The sequence below is a fragment of the Osmia lignaria genome, chromosome 12 (genome assembly GCF_051020975.1).
Source record: "Osmia lignaria lignaria isolate PbOS001 chromosome 12, iyOsmLign1, whole genome shotgun sequence".
NCBI lineage: Eukaryota > Metazoa > Arthropoda > Insecta > Hymenoptera > Megachilidae > Osmia > Osmia lignaria.
In genome coordinates, this window is record NC_135043.1 from 3,336,478 (window position 1) to 3,353,656 (window position 17,179).

Here is a 17,179-nt window from a genome sequence, read left to right on the forward strand (position 1 = left end):
GCGAACCGCTAATCCACGCCGAGATGTCCCCGATAAAAATACCCGTGATCCAATAGACGATAAGCTATCGCCGCGAACCAGATCGTCAGGGTTGCGTTTCAAGGTATGCGCGCATCTTTGTCGTCACTGTCATCATCGCTAAAATTACAACCATTATCGCAAAGTTCCTAATAATTATCCCTCCTTCTTTCTAATCTTTGGATTTAGCTTGCCTGGCGTTCACCTGGCCATAGGTGTTAAGAGGCGATCATGTGTTTTTCTCCTATGGAATGCGTTTCTATGTGTAAGGAGACGATCGTTTCAAATTTAAAAGTGAAACAATCTAACGTGTTTCGCAACCAGAAGAGAGTAGTCGATCATGGAAACAATTGTCCCGTCAGCTGTCGACGGATTTCATCGACAATAAAAGTTGTGTACGCGTTCAGCTACGGATGATATTAATGACTTGGCTCGAATCACAGCTCACGTAGCGACAACCTCGCGTTCACCATTATCGCGTCGACCAATCGGCAGACGGAATCGCGACGTATTATAGCCCCGACAATCGCGCACACGTTTTCCCAGAAAGCACAAAAGAGGACGCAGGAAGGAGAAAAGCACGTCCTTCGTTCTCCTAAGAAGAGAAGAGACAACGACCAACCACCACCACCGCCACCGCCACCGCAGCAACACTGTGGAGCCTATCATTTCTAAAATTACGATCCGTTCTGATAGTTAACGAAGGTCGATTCACGGATAGATTAGACGTCAGAGAAATCGAACACGATTCCCAGGAGAGTTCAAGCATCATTGCACAGGAATTTACACAGCGAGCTGCTTTGAATGAAAAAAACGACGATGGATTCTTAGATAATTCTTTTCCTCTTCTAATTTCATCATTAAATATATGCCGGCTGCTATATTTTCTTCAAGATTTCATAGAAATACTATATTTCCCGCCAAAAAGGTAGCGTCCCTAGTTATTTGCGTTGCCAACATAACATCCCTAGACTCATATCCCTAGTTGAAGAAAGTCTACAAAAGGATCGAACGAGCGAATAACTCTTCAAATTTTGAATGAAAATTTATGTTCCCTATATTTGTAACACGAAATGACGATGCCTAATAGCCACATTTTCTCTCGTGTCATCGCTAAAATTACTTAGCGTACACGCCAACAAACAACGGCTTTAGTGTAACAGTAATCATCCACCCACAAAATTCGCAGCCCACCTATTCGATGTTGTTATACGCAAGAAGTTCAGGAATGTCCGGAGCGATAAACTTAGGCGTTACCAAATCGTTTTCGCGCGTCAATGATTTCTGGAATTTCAGTTTTGGCCCACCACCACCACCACTCTTTCTCTTCTACCAATACACTTTCGAAGAGTTACGAATTCGCGTTTCTTTTTAATCAACATTTTCAATGAGTTTATAATTTGCTGCCAAGTATGGTCGATGCGCAGGCGCAGCTCTGTTCCTCCATTTGGCACGATCCAAAATTTATAATCGCAACCATCTTGAGAAGGTTGTCCCGTTATTGTACCAATGATGATTAAAGGCGCGATAAATTTAGGAACGTTAAACGAATGTTTACCGAAGTATCCGAAGTTATCGGTTCGTATTTACTTGTTGTAGGTGTACATTTATTGGATCGAAAACGTCATTCGTCTACAAAGGTGTGGTGACCGTGTGATAGTTATCCTTTCAGGAAAAAAAAAAAAAAATAAGAAAAAAGAGAGAAACCGATGTACTCAATTTCGTTTATCTACAGAACAGGAAAGCGACATCGTCGTGTTTGCGGTAAAAAGATTATCGACCCTTATGATCTTAAGGCTAACCTCTATTTGCCACGGAAACATTAAAACGATCTTATAGCCATTTCGTCGACGAATAAGTTCGATTTATAATTCCCGTCCATTTTGTCTATTTCGAATTCGGTAAATCGGTTAGGCTTCGAGTGGTTACCCGATTCACCATTACACTCGCCCCCTTAGCCCCTCAATCCTAAGGTAATGCTCCGTCTATATATGGCTATAAAAGATTACAGTGGTTTTGGTGGAAGATTAACAAAAAGGAAATGCTGATGCTATCAGTTTTTTAGCAGGCACGAGACCGAGATTAATACCACGGCACATTCGCTGACCGACGCGACGCGACGGGCCGTTCACCTTTCACGGCATCGTCATTTTGAATACGTCAGACGATATGCCGGCCTGGTAGACGAACTCTGTACCATTTTGTCAGACTTATCTCGTACAGGTTCTGACAAGTCAATGCCTCCCCGACAGAACGCGTCACGACACGCTTCAAAGAGCAAACAAAGCGCATCCTTATACTGTTGTAAGGATTTAACGTACTTATTTTCACCCGTGTAACGTATACGTTTATTTATTTAACCCTCTGCGGGCATACTGGGGAATTACCCGATCAGCGCGGCAAATTTAAACACAGTTACGTCCAATCTTTGATACTTGAAATTTATCGCTTGAAAAATAAAATCTTAAGCAGGGTTTTTTTTTGTCCACGATAGTTTAACTGGCACGTTGTTTTCTATTAGCATTTTGCAACAGCGGAATACATATATGCATCGTTTCTAGAAATAGCTGCGTATCCTACCCTGAATTCTTGCATCTCTCGCATCGTGCATCGTTCACCTAATAGCAATGCAAGGAATGCAGAACATTCGTACACTCCGTACGTGTTGCTTTTTTTTTCTCATAAAATATAAAAAATGAAGTAATAAATCAGAGAGGTTTTTATTTCTTGGATCGATGAATCTGTGCACTGCTTTGAGGTATACGCCCCATGGGTGATAGTCACGTATGATAAATGATATTACACCGTGTGCACGCTATGAGTATACATTGCGAAGAATTAGTTAAAAAGAAAGTTAAATATAACCTGTTTGATAGAGAGTGGATAGTATGATATCGCGGACGGTTAAATAACGAAGACTACGATATACTGGTGACACGCGCGTTTCTACGGGAGCATTTCAATTATCGACACAGGGTAGTAGAGATCACGATTTTGAAATCAATCAAGCGACAACCGCAAGGTCACGAGATCGCGGTACTCGATGGACGGAAAAACAAAGATAATAAAAAGGTTGTAAAGCGATCGAGGCGTCGCGTCGCGTCACCGTGGCAACCGAGACGCGCGGAAAACATTTCGCGCAGATGCGTGACAGAGCTTTTTTTTCGATATTCGACGTTGGCATGCATGCTCTCGTCTTCCGTTTTGCGATGCAGTCGGTTCTCTTTCCACCCTCGGCTTCTACGCAGACACACGCGGCCGTGCACGCGACGTACACGGATGCGCGCGCATACACGCGAAATCAACGTATATATCCCACACACGCTCGCTGCTTCTATAAATAAATGCGTTTGCTGTTTTAATCTACTCTGGGCCCGTGTGAGCGGACAAAGGGCGATATCAATAACCAAAAAATCATTGTAAAGCCAGATATCGACGCTGTGATTTCGCCGAATGAAATGATTTCGAAGAAAAAATTGATTAGAGAATAAAGAGAGTTGTACGGGGGGAATCTAACCTCTATCGCGCATGCGCGTAACACTATACCGCGAAAAATAGATTCCTCCTAAAAACAGAGTTAACCTCGACATCGAGGACGATAAAATCATTGTAATCAGACGTCTCGACCCTCACAGAAAAGAATGTAGGGTCAAATCTAATGATTTTTTAGATATGGTTCAAAACGACCTTGCATTCGTCTGTCGCAGGTTAATCGTCCGTAGGAACGATTATACCCTTTGTGTAACGTGAAATATACCGTGGAATATTTTCTACTTGCGTGCACTGACTTGTTAAAGCTACTATACACATACCTACATAAATGATTTGGCGCGCGTACTAGCGTTCACCGTCCCCATCAGCGAGGTTACTTTTTTTTTCTTCTGTCTTAAGGTAGGCTATGGCGCGTTATGGTTTCAATGGTTTTTACGAGAACGTAAAAATATTCGTACCGCGGTTTCATACGCAACTCTCTTTATGATCTGTTTGTTTCACCGAAGCGGGTGGACTTCCAACGGTTATTGCACAATGTTGCACAATTCTTGCTCGTCCGCATCGCAATAATGATCCCGCATACGTTAACAGGCTCAATAGCACGCGTTCACGCGTCGAATAGTGACTTTCTCCTTCAAGTTCATCCATCCATCGCGCGCGACCGCGTACGCCATGTTGTTTTTTTTTTTCTTTCCTCTTTTCGGTCCCGAGTCTTTTTTGTATTCATTGTTGGGAATGGCGCGTGCTTTGAAAGAGACAAGGGAAAGGTGACGGTTTTTAATTCGTGCGCCATTTTCTGCCGAAATGGACTTTTTGACTCCGTCCACCCTAACCTGTCGTTAGGAGATACTCTACTGAGTAGAGTCTACTCCACACACGAAGTGAATGAAACACTTATTTCGAAGGCCTGCCAAATAGTGTTTATTTCAGACGGTCTTCGATGCTCCATTCGGAACTCATTATTCTGTTTTCTTCATGGAAAGAACTACCATTGTGAGAAAGCACAATGTAATTGTACGTGATCTTCAAGAAGAGCCTGACAATAGGACAACAATACACGTCATCGATTCAATTGAACGTATGTATCTTGGATGATCCAAGTGATTTTCTATTTTTAAATCTACCACTTTCACGTCGAGACATAACTTGGTATAAATCAGAGATTTTCTTTATCTCTCCCTTCCAAATATGTTTTGTCAAAATATCTCCAGCGACATCTTTCTGATTTTTAAAGATTCTCGGCGCTACAGGATTTGCTATCCTTCCCGAGGCCATGTGGTCAGATATGTTTAACCGTTTAACGTCTGGGTTTATTTGTTGGTACAAAGTAGAAATACGGCGCGCGTCGGGTATCTATCTCTTTCAAAATAAATCAAACAGCTGCTTCAACAGCTCTTGCCTAATGACACCATCCGAATTGTGTTTGCTCGTAAACATAAGCAGAATATACTTAATAACGCTCCTTAGAAATTTATGCTTCGGTCGCAACAACGGCACTAACCTTCGCAGAGGTCTCAAATCTTGAATCATTATATCGACGTATATCCGGTGATAAATGAAAGAAAAAGTATTTCGTTATGTTGCAAAACACATGTAAGGTTACCTGCTGATAAAGCAGTTCCTGCGCGAGGATATTAGCAATATCGACTGGATCCATGGCGGTGGCTGCCATAGCTCGAAGTATCGGTTATATTTCGTTCAGTTATTCGTTTCGTCGTTGAAAAAAATGGAATAGAGGTTAGGACGGGGAAAGTTGGAGGAAAGACGGGAATAACGAGGGTCGAAGGAAAAGGATAACAAGGGTACTTGGGTTTATGGTAAGAAAAAAGTAAATTTCAGTCGATCGTTCGTTCGTGAGAGATCGTTTGGACGTCGGTGTGCGCTCCCCTCCCCCTTAAATATCTCTTTCTCTCCTCCCTCGCGCACGCTCTTCTCACTTTCTGAAGAGTTCGTCGTCACCACTGCGTCCTCCACCGACGCCTCTCTTACACTGAGCTTCTTCGATGCCGCTCTGTTCTTCGTGGCCATACGCGACGAGGAAACCTAATCTAAAAATAACCTTCGAATTTCGAGTATGTACGCTTGACAGAGAGAGAGAGAGAAAGAGAGAGAGAAGAGAGACCAGGGGAGAAAAAGGTGGGAGTGATTTCCGCGCCCTCGTCCAATTTGCAACATGGCACCTACATATTTTTCCATAATTCCCACCATCTCTGTTTCTTTTGCTTCTTAAATATCACAGCCGAGAATTTCGATATATGTATCGTAAACGTATTAGCGGCGTGTCGGGTTTGTGACTTTAAGCGCGTGGCCCAACTTTATGGGCGGGTCGATAAGAAAGGGGTTGCCTTTACGACTTTCTCCATTGTTCCCGCTCTCGGCAAAAGCGACATTCTTTCGGAATCGCGTAACGGTCCCAAGTTTCCAGCTTAACGCGTTCCAGCCGATTTATTTGCGACGCTCGACTAAGATTTATACTAATGCCTCAAGAATTTTATTAGCCGTGAAAATACTAAGTACCCGGACAATCTTTCACACCTTCACTTTTTCATTCATAAAAAGAGAAATACGAATACTTGAGAATTGTAACAAATTTCTATTGGCTTAAGTGACTCGGATGGGACGAAACAACTAAATACCTTGCTAATCTCAAACAAGTTTATTCGCAGCCAGTGGTTTTCCCCGGCATCTACGCGGACCGAAATTCCCAATTGCGCGTCCGGCTGGAAGATCTTAATTAACTCGAGTTCTAAGTTTAAACACCTGTGGAGCGTGGTGGTCGCCTTCCCCCACAAAGATTCGTCGCTTTGGAAACTAGCCAAGAACTCTTCGCAGGAGAACTCGAGCGAAGCGCCAAACGGCTCTTTCGATCTTGAAACTTTTCGGACCGGATCATCGAACCGATCGATTGGGTCGATCGACGCGGATAATCGGAAGGAGATGAAACTTCCTGGAATAAACTTCGAATGGTCCGCCAAACGGGTTGCTAAAGCGAAGAGCCACGCAGGGACGACAATGTTTGTTTCCTCGTTTATCGCTTCGAACATTTCCAGGATGTGGCTTCCTTCGCGTATCGCGACATTAAGATGCGTATACAGTGCCACTTCGACTGTTTCCTTTCCTGTAGAGATATTCTCGACCGAGTGATCACGTGACGTGGATCAGACGCAACATAACCGGAGTTAGGGTTAAGGTTATAGGGACCAATGTACAATCGTAAGTCTGCTACTTTATCATAAATTAGATTTTCATTAAAGACCATAATTATTACAATCAAAAATGTCTGTTTCCTTGGGGGTGTTTTGGTGAAAAGCAAAATGGCGGCGACCCTAGTTAGGACGCGGCCATCTTGGTACAGTTTTCACCGATGGGAATTTTAATTCCTTAGCAATACGTTCGTAACAACGAAGAAATAATGATAATTAGAATACCTATATCGTCCAACGAAAAACCTGTTCCCTTTTGCGTCACTCAGGAACGAACTATCGGACGGCAGTAACTCGCTAAACACGAGATGGACATTCAAAACCAGCTTATCTCTGCGGACTTGATACGAAAACATATGGCAGCCAGATTACAATAAACAGCGTGCGATGTTTTACCAACCAACGATGGTAGCGTGGAATTTTCATACATCAAACATAGCTCCGGTAGGCGTATACGCTACCATTATTAGATTACCGGTAAATAACGATCGTCGTCTGACGAGAAACGAAATCCGCCATATTGACAGAGAAAAATGAGAAACGGAAAGATATTTGATCTCACTTCGTGAGATAGCACTAATAACTTATGGAAACAAATGCACCTGGATATCAGGATCAAAATATTTGTGCAGACAGAAGGGGGAAACGATGCGTCAATAGACCAATCGAATTAACCTGACAGCGAAAGGAAGTTTCAAAATTATTTATAAACTATCCCGATGGTATGTCCCTGTGTAACCTCCAGACATTTATCCTTTCAGGGTATCACTGACCAGTCTAGAATCAAAGTCCTTCTCTTATCAAGGTAGATAGGATGGTAACGAATCGACAATCAACGTAGGAATAAACATTTCCTCGAAATTCGCTTGAGGTCTCTCGTTATAACCTCCCTCTTCCTTTTATTATCCGTATTAATCTAACTGTGCCAACCCTCTCCGGATATCTCGACGTCTCTCTTCCACCCACGCGTCAATTTCGAATTCCAGGAACTGCTGGCATATTTCTCGACCCCGATAAGGACGCGGAGGGCGTTCGATTAACAAGAAAACTAGCGCAGATTCGACAAACACGAACCCCGCTCTCGTGTTCCACGATGTTGTTCCCGGGAACTGCATTAAACGTTTTCGAGAAACGTGTACGGTGTCGATCATTGCGGCAGGTAAAGCCAATTACGCGTCGAATTAACCGTGAAACGACGAAGAAACTATTTGCTTGTAACGCGATCGCGGTACGCATCGATTAATCAGGAATTCATTTGCATCCACCATTTACACCGATGATATATCGATTCTTAGCCGGATAATTTTGGGTTACGTAATAAAATAAAGATTGACCGGAGAACCGGTACAAGGTAAACGTCGACGTATCGCGATGTCGGAATCTGTTCTAAATTCTACGCCGTTCTTTTTCCAGCAAACGGGTCGGATGCTGTTCAGCCAGTCATTTGTTCCAGTCAAGTGTTCAGTCGGTCAATTATGCGACGAAGATTTGTGGCACCCGAGAAAACGATCCGGCACGGGTGCGCATGCGCACGCGCCTGCGCGTGGCGTAGCAAAGGAATTTGAAAACAAAAGCAACGAAACGCGCAGCGGTTCGGACACGGGCGAACCATTGGTTTTTCCACGAAAACCTTTTCGCGGAGGACACTGAAATGTCAGGCCAAGATCACTGGAGCGATCAACTCGGTCCGTGGGCGACTCAAGGACGCAGTGCCCGGACAAACAAACTGCGACGATCCTTCGGCTATTAACAATGCATTTATTTTCCACGGTTAATTGTGTACCGCCTTTCGACGGAGAAACATCTTTTTCGTCTTCCGATACATTTAAATCCGTCTACTAATATGGTAGTCGTTTTGTAACGACCGAGAATAAAGGCATCATTTGTAATCTCGTTTTTAATCCCGTTTCGATGGCCTAAATGGCTATTCGGTTTCGCGTAACGTGCTTATTGCCGTCTATCCCCCGCACATGCGCACTCATGTTTTTTCCCCGTTCTGCACTGTGCGACGGTTGCTATTACGCGGTAAATAATAATGCAATTACGTCGTCGTTGCGAGAACCGAGAGCAATATCATGATAGGAAAAAAGATTGGTACGTACGGGCGGTGTACATGATACGAATACAATATTGAATAACAAAGAACGCCATTTTTTCTTTATACACCCTTCCCGAACGAACTAAAAATGGCGCGCTTTTGTAACTTTTAAGAAGCATTTCCAACTACAAATTTGAATCATCGATATTTTTGTCCTGATTTTATAAGTACCTTCCACATCCAATAGAAAAAAATAATTTTAATTCTTCGATGAGGTATGACGAATATCGAGACAAGATTAATTCCGCGAAGAGGTTAGGAAATACCGTTCGCAACTCGGCTCGAATGATAATCCCCTTTGCCCGATCCTCTTAGAGGCGGAAAACTTAATAGCGGAATAATTTCCTACTCGTTTATTCTACTCGTTTCTCTGTTTTTCATCCGCGGACTCGATAGGAAAACAATAGTAATACTATGAGCAGTTCACACGAACTTTGAAAGTATAAATGTAAAGTTATCGTTCTAACATATTTCTAATTTCATCCGAGTAGCATATTTTACCGACAAAGTAATTTACCGATTAAAAACATAATCCTGAAACGGTTCACGATTGCATCATCTTTCTGATCCAATCGCGTATCATTGTCTAGTCAATTACGAAATTATTGCAATCAATTATGACACAGAAATAGTAACGGAACGTTAAAAACGCGTGAGAAACGTTGCAGGACGGGAAGAAGGAAACATGGGTCTCGTTTAAATTTCACTGTCCGACTGATGGAAAACTCGTGATAAATCTGCGCGTCCGTTCGTTTGCAACAAACATTCCCAACGATACACAACGCGCACGTGTGGTTGGGAGCGACGGAACATCGAAAGCGCGATCTGGCGCAAACACGTCGATGCATCGCGCCAGTCCCGGACAAAGAACAAAGAATGTAAACACGATAACACGCAGCACTGATCCCGACGGAGCGTACAAGGAACTTTAACTTTCCCCGTTTGTTACGCTTTTCCCCCTGGTCGTAAAGCGATACACGCGTGCCGTCTAAATTGCATAACCTGCAAGTTCGTTTTCTATGCGACTCGGTACCTATCGAAAAGATAGGGAAATGTAGGCCGACCCCTTCTTTGTCGTCGTTTCGACACGAAAGTTAACTGAAAAATATTCAGCTCCAAGTGATTTATCGAGTTTTCGTTATTTCAAAGGGGTAGAAATAAAATGGCGGTTATTTAGGAAGTTATCAAAGGAGAACATAGGAAACCTTACATAGATACGTTTCTAGGGACATTATCGACTATAGAACTTAAAAGTTCGAAGTTCTAACTAGAGGCAATTCGTGAAAGCTCACGGTACGTGGGAAGAGGCACGTGTGCTAAGCCAGCTGTGACGAGTCTAAAGTGCAGCGAGCGAAAGAAAACAAAAAGCACGAGCATCGCCTATCAGCCAGGGAACAAGATAAGAATGCTATTAGGAAAGAAAATGCAGCTACTACTACCTCTTTGTTTAACGTGCACGGCACGAACCCGTCTCTCGCCTACGACCTTGTTTTCTTTTTCTCGCTGCCCATTCTGGTGTCTTCATAAACGAAATATACAAACGTATATATTTTACATACTATCATAATACACGCAATTATAAGACCGACTGCGTGGACGATTTCGTACGGCACCAAAAATGGAAACGAATTAAAGCCTCAACTCACCTCGAACCACCTCGTCGACTTTCGTTAGCCGTCGTTCACGAAAATCCGTCGATTATATGGCACACAAGTCGAATCTAACCTATGTTCGTTCAAAGAAAATTCGTTTCCCTCTAATGGTCGCTACTCGAGTGGATCGAGGTTTACGACATCAAAGATTTCCCGCGAGACGAGGAAAAAACCAGAGAACGTTCACCGTAATCGTGTGGAAAAACTAGAAAAAGAGGGAAAGAAAAAAATAAGGAAACGAAGAAGCGATCTCGATGAACGACCGCACGCAACGGCAGTCGTAGTGACACTGACAGTGCTTCTGTCATCGCGCTATCACCACATGGTCGTTCGTCGATTCGGCCTCGCAGCTTCGGCTATCTTCGGCCGCGCTCGCCTCCTTTCTCGAGAGGACACACGATACGAGACGGAGCGAAGGAGAATCCTCATGGATAAAGAGCGAAAGACATAAAAACAGATTGGCCACCGAGGGAAGGTTGCATTTAGCCGGGATAAGAGGATGACTTTATTCGGCCACCGAAACACGAGCGAACCACTTCACTGACTGAGAAAAAGAGAAAAGAGAGAAGAGGGATTGAGTAAATCTCCTAAACTTCAAAAGAGACCATCATCATCGGATTCGAGGACTACTTTTTAGAAGTTCGTGGAAATGTAACCAGGAAAGAATATCTGGTATTTCCGATCGGTTTGTTTCTCAAGCACGACAATTTATGAAGAAATTTTGTTATTCAAAAACGACAAAATTCTACTGAATCTTACTCTTATATTTTTTCGATTATTTCAAGTATCATTTATTGCAAAAAGTTTATCTCCTCTTAAGCTTATCAAACACGGAAAAGCAGAATTTTTGCGAAAAACAAAAATGGACGATACATGGAGTGTTATCAAAGCGAAAAACGGTTCGACATCGATAACATCGTGAAAGATTGAAAGAATTTACATGGATACGGACAAGTGCAACGGGGCGCACGCGCGCGCTGATGTTCGTGACCACCGCATCTGATTAAAGTAGGCGCCAACTACGAATGACTCACAGGAATTCGATAGTAGAAGTCACCGAATCATCGTACCAGGAAATTCAAAATCGAGCACGTGCTGTTTCGTCATTCGTCCCTTTCTGCTTCCAACGAACAAGTATTCGTGGATTCCACGATCGTCAAAGATTATCTCTCTCGGTTGTCGAACCGTTACCTCGATATTAAAAAGGTGGAAAACCTCGAAAGGCCCAGTGTTTCGGTACGTCCGTGTACTAAAGCCGAATCCTAAGAAATCCAACTAAAAGCAGAATAATTTTTCTTCCCGGTATCGTCCCGTTTGCGCAACGTTTGTATTTCACGGGAGCAAGCCCGAATTACTACGTTGATCTCCTAATTGCTTCTTTCGAAACGTTTATTTCTGTCTTGGACCGGTCATATTTTAACGGTGGAGGAGAAAAGACACTTAAAATTGGATGTCCTTGTTTTCAGAGTTATCTCCATCTTGCAGCCTGTTCGAGGCTTCCGGAAGTCGATGCTTTCGAATATAAGTAAGTGAAGGGTTGGAACTAGAAAAGTACGGGTGCCCGAAAGTTAGGTTAGGGTGAAACCCTAAAAGTTCGTTCAGCATTTAAATTTATTCAGAGTTTCGAGTTGACTTTGGGTACTCAAATTTTCGAGCACCGAAAAATGAAATTTGGAATATGAATAATCTATCCATTATGGTAACTGGAGAAAAAAAAGAATTAAGTTCCTGGGGATCGTCTTATAAGAAGCAGCTCTCGAATGGATTAAAGCATGCACTAGATCCGCTCAGTTAATGCAACTCCTCTCTTTCAAAGCTCATTTAAGTGAAGCCGACGTAGCCAGCCTCTCTTTACCGCGTCTAGGGCTCTTAATTGAAGTCTGGCCTTCCCTGAGCCTCGGTTAACGATTACCATTGAACACAGTGCTCCGTTGTTGGTCACACGCCGCCTTTTCTATGGGCCTTTCTCGACAGGCACAGCCAGCCGATTGTTTTCCCTTTTCTACTACAATCTACACACCTTTGTACGCAACCGAAAGGCACAGTCAATTTTCTCAGTATCAGCTGTATGGCACCCATTTCTTTAAATGGCAAACTTAGTTGCACTTTACTTTGGGACACGCAAAATTATTGATTTCTTCTATTATATTTAAAAAATGTTAGACGAAAAAGGCTGAAAAATACAAATTTTAACTCTAGGAATCCATTCATTCAAAAGTTATACCGTATGTAAAACGTTTTTGAGGTTAGGTTGACGCCATATTGACTTTATGAATAGAAACCAATATGGCGTGAAACTAACCTCTTAAAATATGCTAAAAACCAGGCCTATCCGACTTGAGCTTCCACCTGTCTAATTAGTGACGAAAAAGTTGTAGATGGCTCTTCAATCAGATTGGCTGGGGCATGTTTATGTGGGAGCTGTGATAAAATATAAGAGCGTCGATCGAAATGACGCTTTTTTTCTTTTATCTAGTTTTTGCAGCTCTTTTTTTCTAATCAACGCTCTTATCGTTTATCGCAGCTTAAATACTAATTTTTTCGTTTCCAATAATTAGATAACATACATATGTACGTAATACAAAGAAAATACACCAAAATGTTTTTTATAAATTATATCCTTATTTATATTTTTAGGTTTTATTGTTACGTCGCGAGCGAGATACGGTTTATTTTATACAGAATAAAAAAAAAGAAAAATTAACGAGGTTGTTAATACTATTAATTTTTAAGGTTAATGCGCGGTTGAGAAGAGTATTAGCGCTGCCACCAGTCCTAACCACTTATGACGATCACTTGCGCGATCGTCCTCTATGATTAGAACAATTAAAAAGTCAGTAAAATTCGATGTTAGATTTACTGCTGGGTTCGTCAATGCTCTGGTCCCATACGGGCTCCTCGTGTGAATCTGTGCGAAGATGGTAGGCGTGATTATGTAGGAAGGAAATGTGTAATTAGAAACTGATTACGGGTAACAAAAGTATAGTTTCAGAAAAATAAGTATAACAATAAAAATGGTTTAGTTAACAGAAAGTACGAGCTGTTTGAAATAGATGAAAAGAACAAATGAAATATGTGTAATGGCAAGAAAAATATAAAAGTGAGATCTATTGAGTTGAAATATGACACAGAATTTGTAACGGACGTTAACAAGTGAGCTATTTGATATAATTGGATTTTTAATTCGGTATAATACGGTATGATTCGAGCGACGATTTCGGCAAACAATTATTGTATGGTAAGAGAAAATGGTCCCGGGGGGAAACTACCAAGAACATGGTCTGGTGGGCCGTCTCTCTTTAGTATAAACGGAATTTTATAAGAAATATAAATATATTCGATACCTTGAAACGCGGTGTTGAACGGGACGATCCAGTAGGAAATTTCCAGGACACTCAGTCCCGTAGATCGCCCGTTTTGCCGCATAATCAACCAGATTTGCCGTATTGAATAGAATGAAATAGACAACTTACCAAGCTCGATGTTTTAATAATATATGATAAGATATGTGTAAGTTCGCTTACTATTCGCTGATACTGTCTGGAAATCTAGAAGGCGAAGAATAGATGAGAAACTTGTCACAGGCACTACGCGTTCGCGATCGGCCTTTTCTACGGTGTTACGGTTACGAGACGATACGAAAAACTAATTTTAAACGACGCGACGCGAAAAAGAAATATATTAATTATCGGACGATTTAAAAGGAAAGAGAAAAGATAGATTATTGAAAAGTATGAAAAGAATTTAACGTGTTCGTTTGAGTCCTTGTCACGAGAAACGCGAATCAAAAACACTCTCGACACTCTGCCTTGTTATACGAAGGAACTTTGCCGAGCAATCTAATTACGCGATTTCGTAGACAACTATGTCTCCACCTCACGATTTTTCGACGAAGAGTGATTTGCTTCAGTCAAGCGATCGTCTCAGGGTTCGACCCGCGATCGGTGCCCCAAAGTAGGGACATCATTTAGCAAATCAGGATACGTGTCGAAGGGGAAGGCTCGCGCGGATAGGTTTGTCTAGGCGCGTTTCCCGAGTTCTCATCCCTTCTTGACCTTTCACGTTGCCTTTGTCTAGCGTTGTCTATTTCTTTCTACCCCTCTATTCTGCGAAATTCGTGCGTCGCAATTCAATACTTCTGGAATGTTCGAAATGTATTACGACTTGGTTTTATTTGAATTCGTTAATCAAAGAGGCTTTTATAAATGACGTTTCCAGTATCGAAGGAGGTCTATGTTTTATAATAGATGTTTGATTTACTGTATTGGATGACTATTAGTTGAATACTGTTAATTATTCCGTTTTTTATTTAAGAAGGCAATCGATATTTTATTGTTATCGTTAAATCGCGGATCTATGCACATGGTTTGTTGCATTTATTTAACAGTAGACTCGCGTGTTAATTATTAACGATATACATATATTTGAAACGTTTTACAGTTCGACCACTTCGACTCGACCTATGGTTCTGTAGTCACTGCGGCACCTACGATTTCTTGGTCATTACGTGGTCATTACGGTAATGTGCAGCTAATAAGTCGGATAGGCCTGCTAAAAACGTTCAATTCAAATACTATAATAATTCTGTGTGCCCAAATGTAAAGTTAAGCCGTGAATTTTTCTTCCAAGCTTGTTCCATTTAGGGGAATAGCACATATTTCACAAAGTATCAAATTTAGAAACGAATGCCTTCATTTTTAAATGGGAATACGAGGATCCAAGTGCGTGCCATTTAGGGAGGTACATCCACGATCTCCTTGAACGTGACGAGGCAGAAACGCGAACGAGCAACGTGTAACGCGTTTCTTACGGATGTCCCTGACAGACACCATACATCAGACTCGAAAGTACTTGGACTGCTCTGTCAGTAGCCGATAAACGCGAGAAGATAAGAACAGAGTGGGTCTGCTCGTTCACTGTTTTTAGCATCGAACTCGGAACCAAAGTCTTCGAGAGAATGGGAGTGGATGTGTCCCTCGTGTCGCGGTTCACGATCAGAGGTGAACGACACAGGGGAGTCACGATTTAAGTTTGGATATTCCCTGCACGTCATCTCGGCCCTGTCCCCGTTTTACGTAGCGAGCTAAGAGCACGGCAGAGATCGTGTCGTGCCAAGGCTTCGCGTTTCGAGCCTGCTCGTTGTAGGTCAGTTCTATTACCCAATCGCTAAATTGGAGATCGGTTTCGGTTTGTGATTTCCTTTGTACCAGATTACACAGGCCCCTCTTTTTTTTACCGGGCCATAGGCACGTCCATGTTTTACTTGGGGATAAACTCTAAATGGAGGCAAATATTAATTGCATTTGTTGAAATTTAAATTATTATAATAAACGCTATTACTGTAGATCTAATCTGAACTTGCTACAATATTCTACCTTGGGAATTTCTATTCTGAAATGGCCAAGATTATCTAATCCAAGATTTTATCTCGTATGTCAGAGGAATATATCGTATTAGAAGAGAAACGAATTTTCACTGGACTCGTAGATAGATCACGTAACAGATCTTTCCTGATGCAGAACTATAAGGAGTTGCGAAATCAACGACTAGCCTCGAGGCTTTTTAATCGCCCACTTTTCGCCTCAGATGATCGATTAGCTCCGATTGATCGACGTACACGGTCCGTGACGCGCGTAATCGCGAGTCGCAAGATAAAACTGTTGCAATTATGTTCAACGATCCACGAGAACCATTGTACTTACTACCGATTCAACATTTTTGTATTTAAATCAGATTTTATTCGTCATCGAGTAATTGGAAATCGATCACCGTTTACGTTTTTAAGAATATTTTCCAGCCGCCTTCGATTCACCGTTTAAAGACAGGTTTCAGGACTGTAGTATGGTAATTGAATTAAATTGTAACATTTCGAATGATTTAGCAGAAAAATGGTGGGCGATCACGCGAATGGACTGCTCGATAATTCCAAGGCTAGGTAATGAACTTGGAATTTACATTTTTATGTGAATTTTTGAAATCGACAAAGTGACTCTTAGGAAATTTCATTACAAATACACTGATTTGGCGAAATTTCAGTGAGTAATCCTTTGTTACGAAGATATTGGCTGAAATTGCGTGAAATTGAGCAACCGTATCAAGGATTCCCGCAAGGAGAGCACGGTGTCCTTCGACGCACCGATTTTGGGCCAGCTTTTTATAACGATAGTACTTCGAATAGTTATTACCGTTGAGCAATAAGAGAACCGTTGAGAAACACACGAGTTGTTAAATCGGATTTATGATACAAAAATACGAAGGTATTCGAGCGAGTAATTTTGAAGGTTTGCCAGGCGAAATGGAAAAATGAGTGTGAAACGAAGATGAGTATGCCTGGGACACGTTAAGGACGAAGGATGGAATGGGAGAAAAAAGGAACACACGGGCGTAAAAGAAAACGCTTGGAGGGCAGAAACGGTCCGTAAATTCCTGACCAGTGACGCAATCACTAAGGCATTTCCGACTGGTTGCACTTCGGCAGCTTACTCCCTCCCCATATGAGAATACCAACATAATCGCGTTTATAAATGCGACCACGTATGGGGACCCTCGCGTACACTCGCGATCAAATCAGGCTTCCCTAGGGAAAGTGGCGATATACGTAAAGACAGCAGGAATATTAATTTTGACGATATTTATATTAAAAATAATTTAGAAACTGTAAAGTTTGAATAATATATGAATTTCAATTCCAAATTCCCGCGCGATCGGCAGACGCC

General features: G+C 42.0%; 1 protein-coding gene across 4 annotated transcripts in view; it reads right to left on the reverse strand.

The window, feature by feature from the left end:
• kay (transcription factor kayak) overlaps positions 1-17,179 on the reverse strand; it is a 30,045-nt gene that overhangs the window by 2,167 nt on the left and 10,699 nt on the right. Inside the window, exon 1 of one of the 4 annotated variants that reach the window (XM_034321611.2) lies at positions 5,114-10,428. The exons of the other annotated variants lie outside the window; for them this stretch is intronic. Coding sequence (XP_034177502.1) covers positions 5,114-5,182 — 69 coding nt within the window. The 5' untranslated portion in view covers positions 5,183-10,428. Of the gene's footprint in view, positions 1-5,113; positions 10,429-17,179 lie in introns of those variants that run through there. 4 annotated transcript variants of the gene reach the window in all.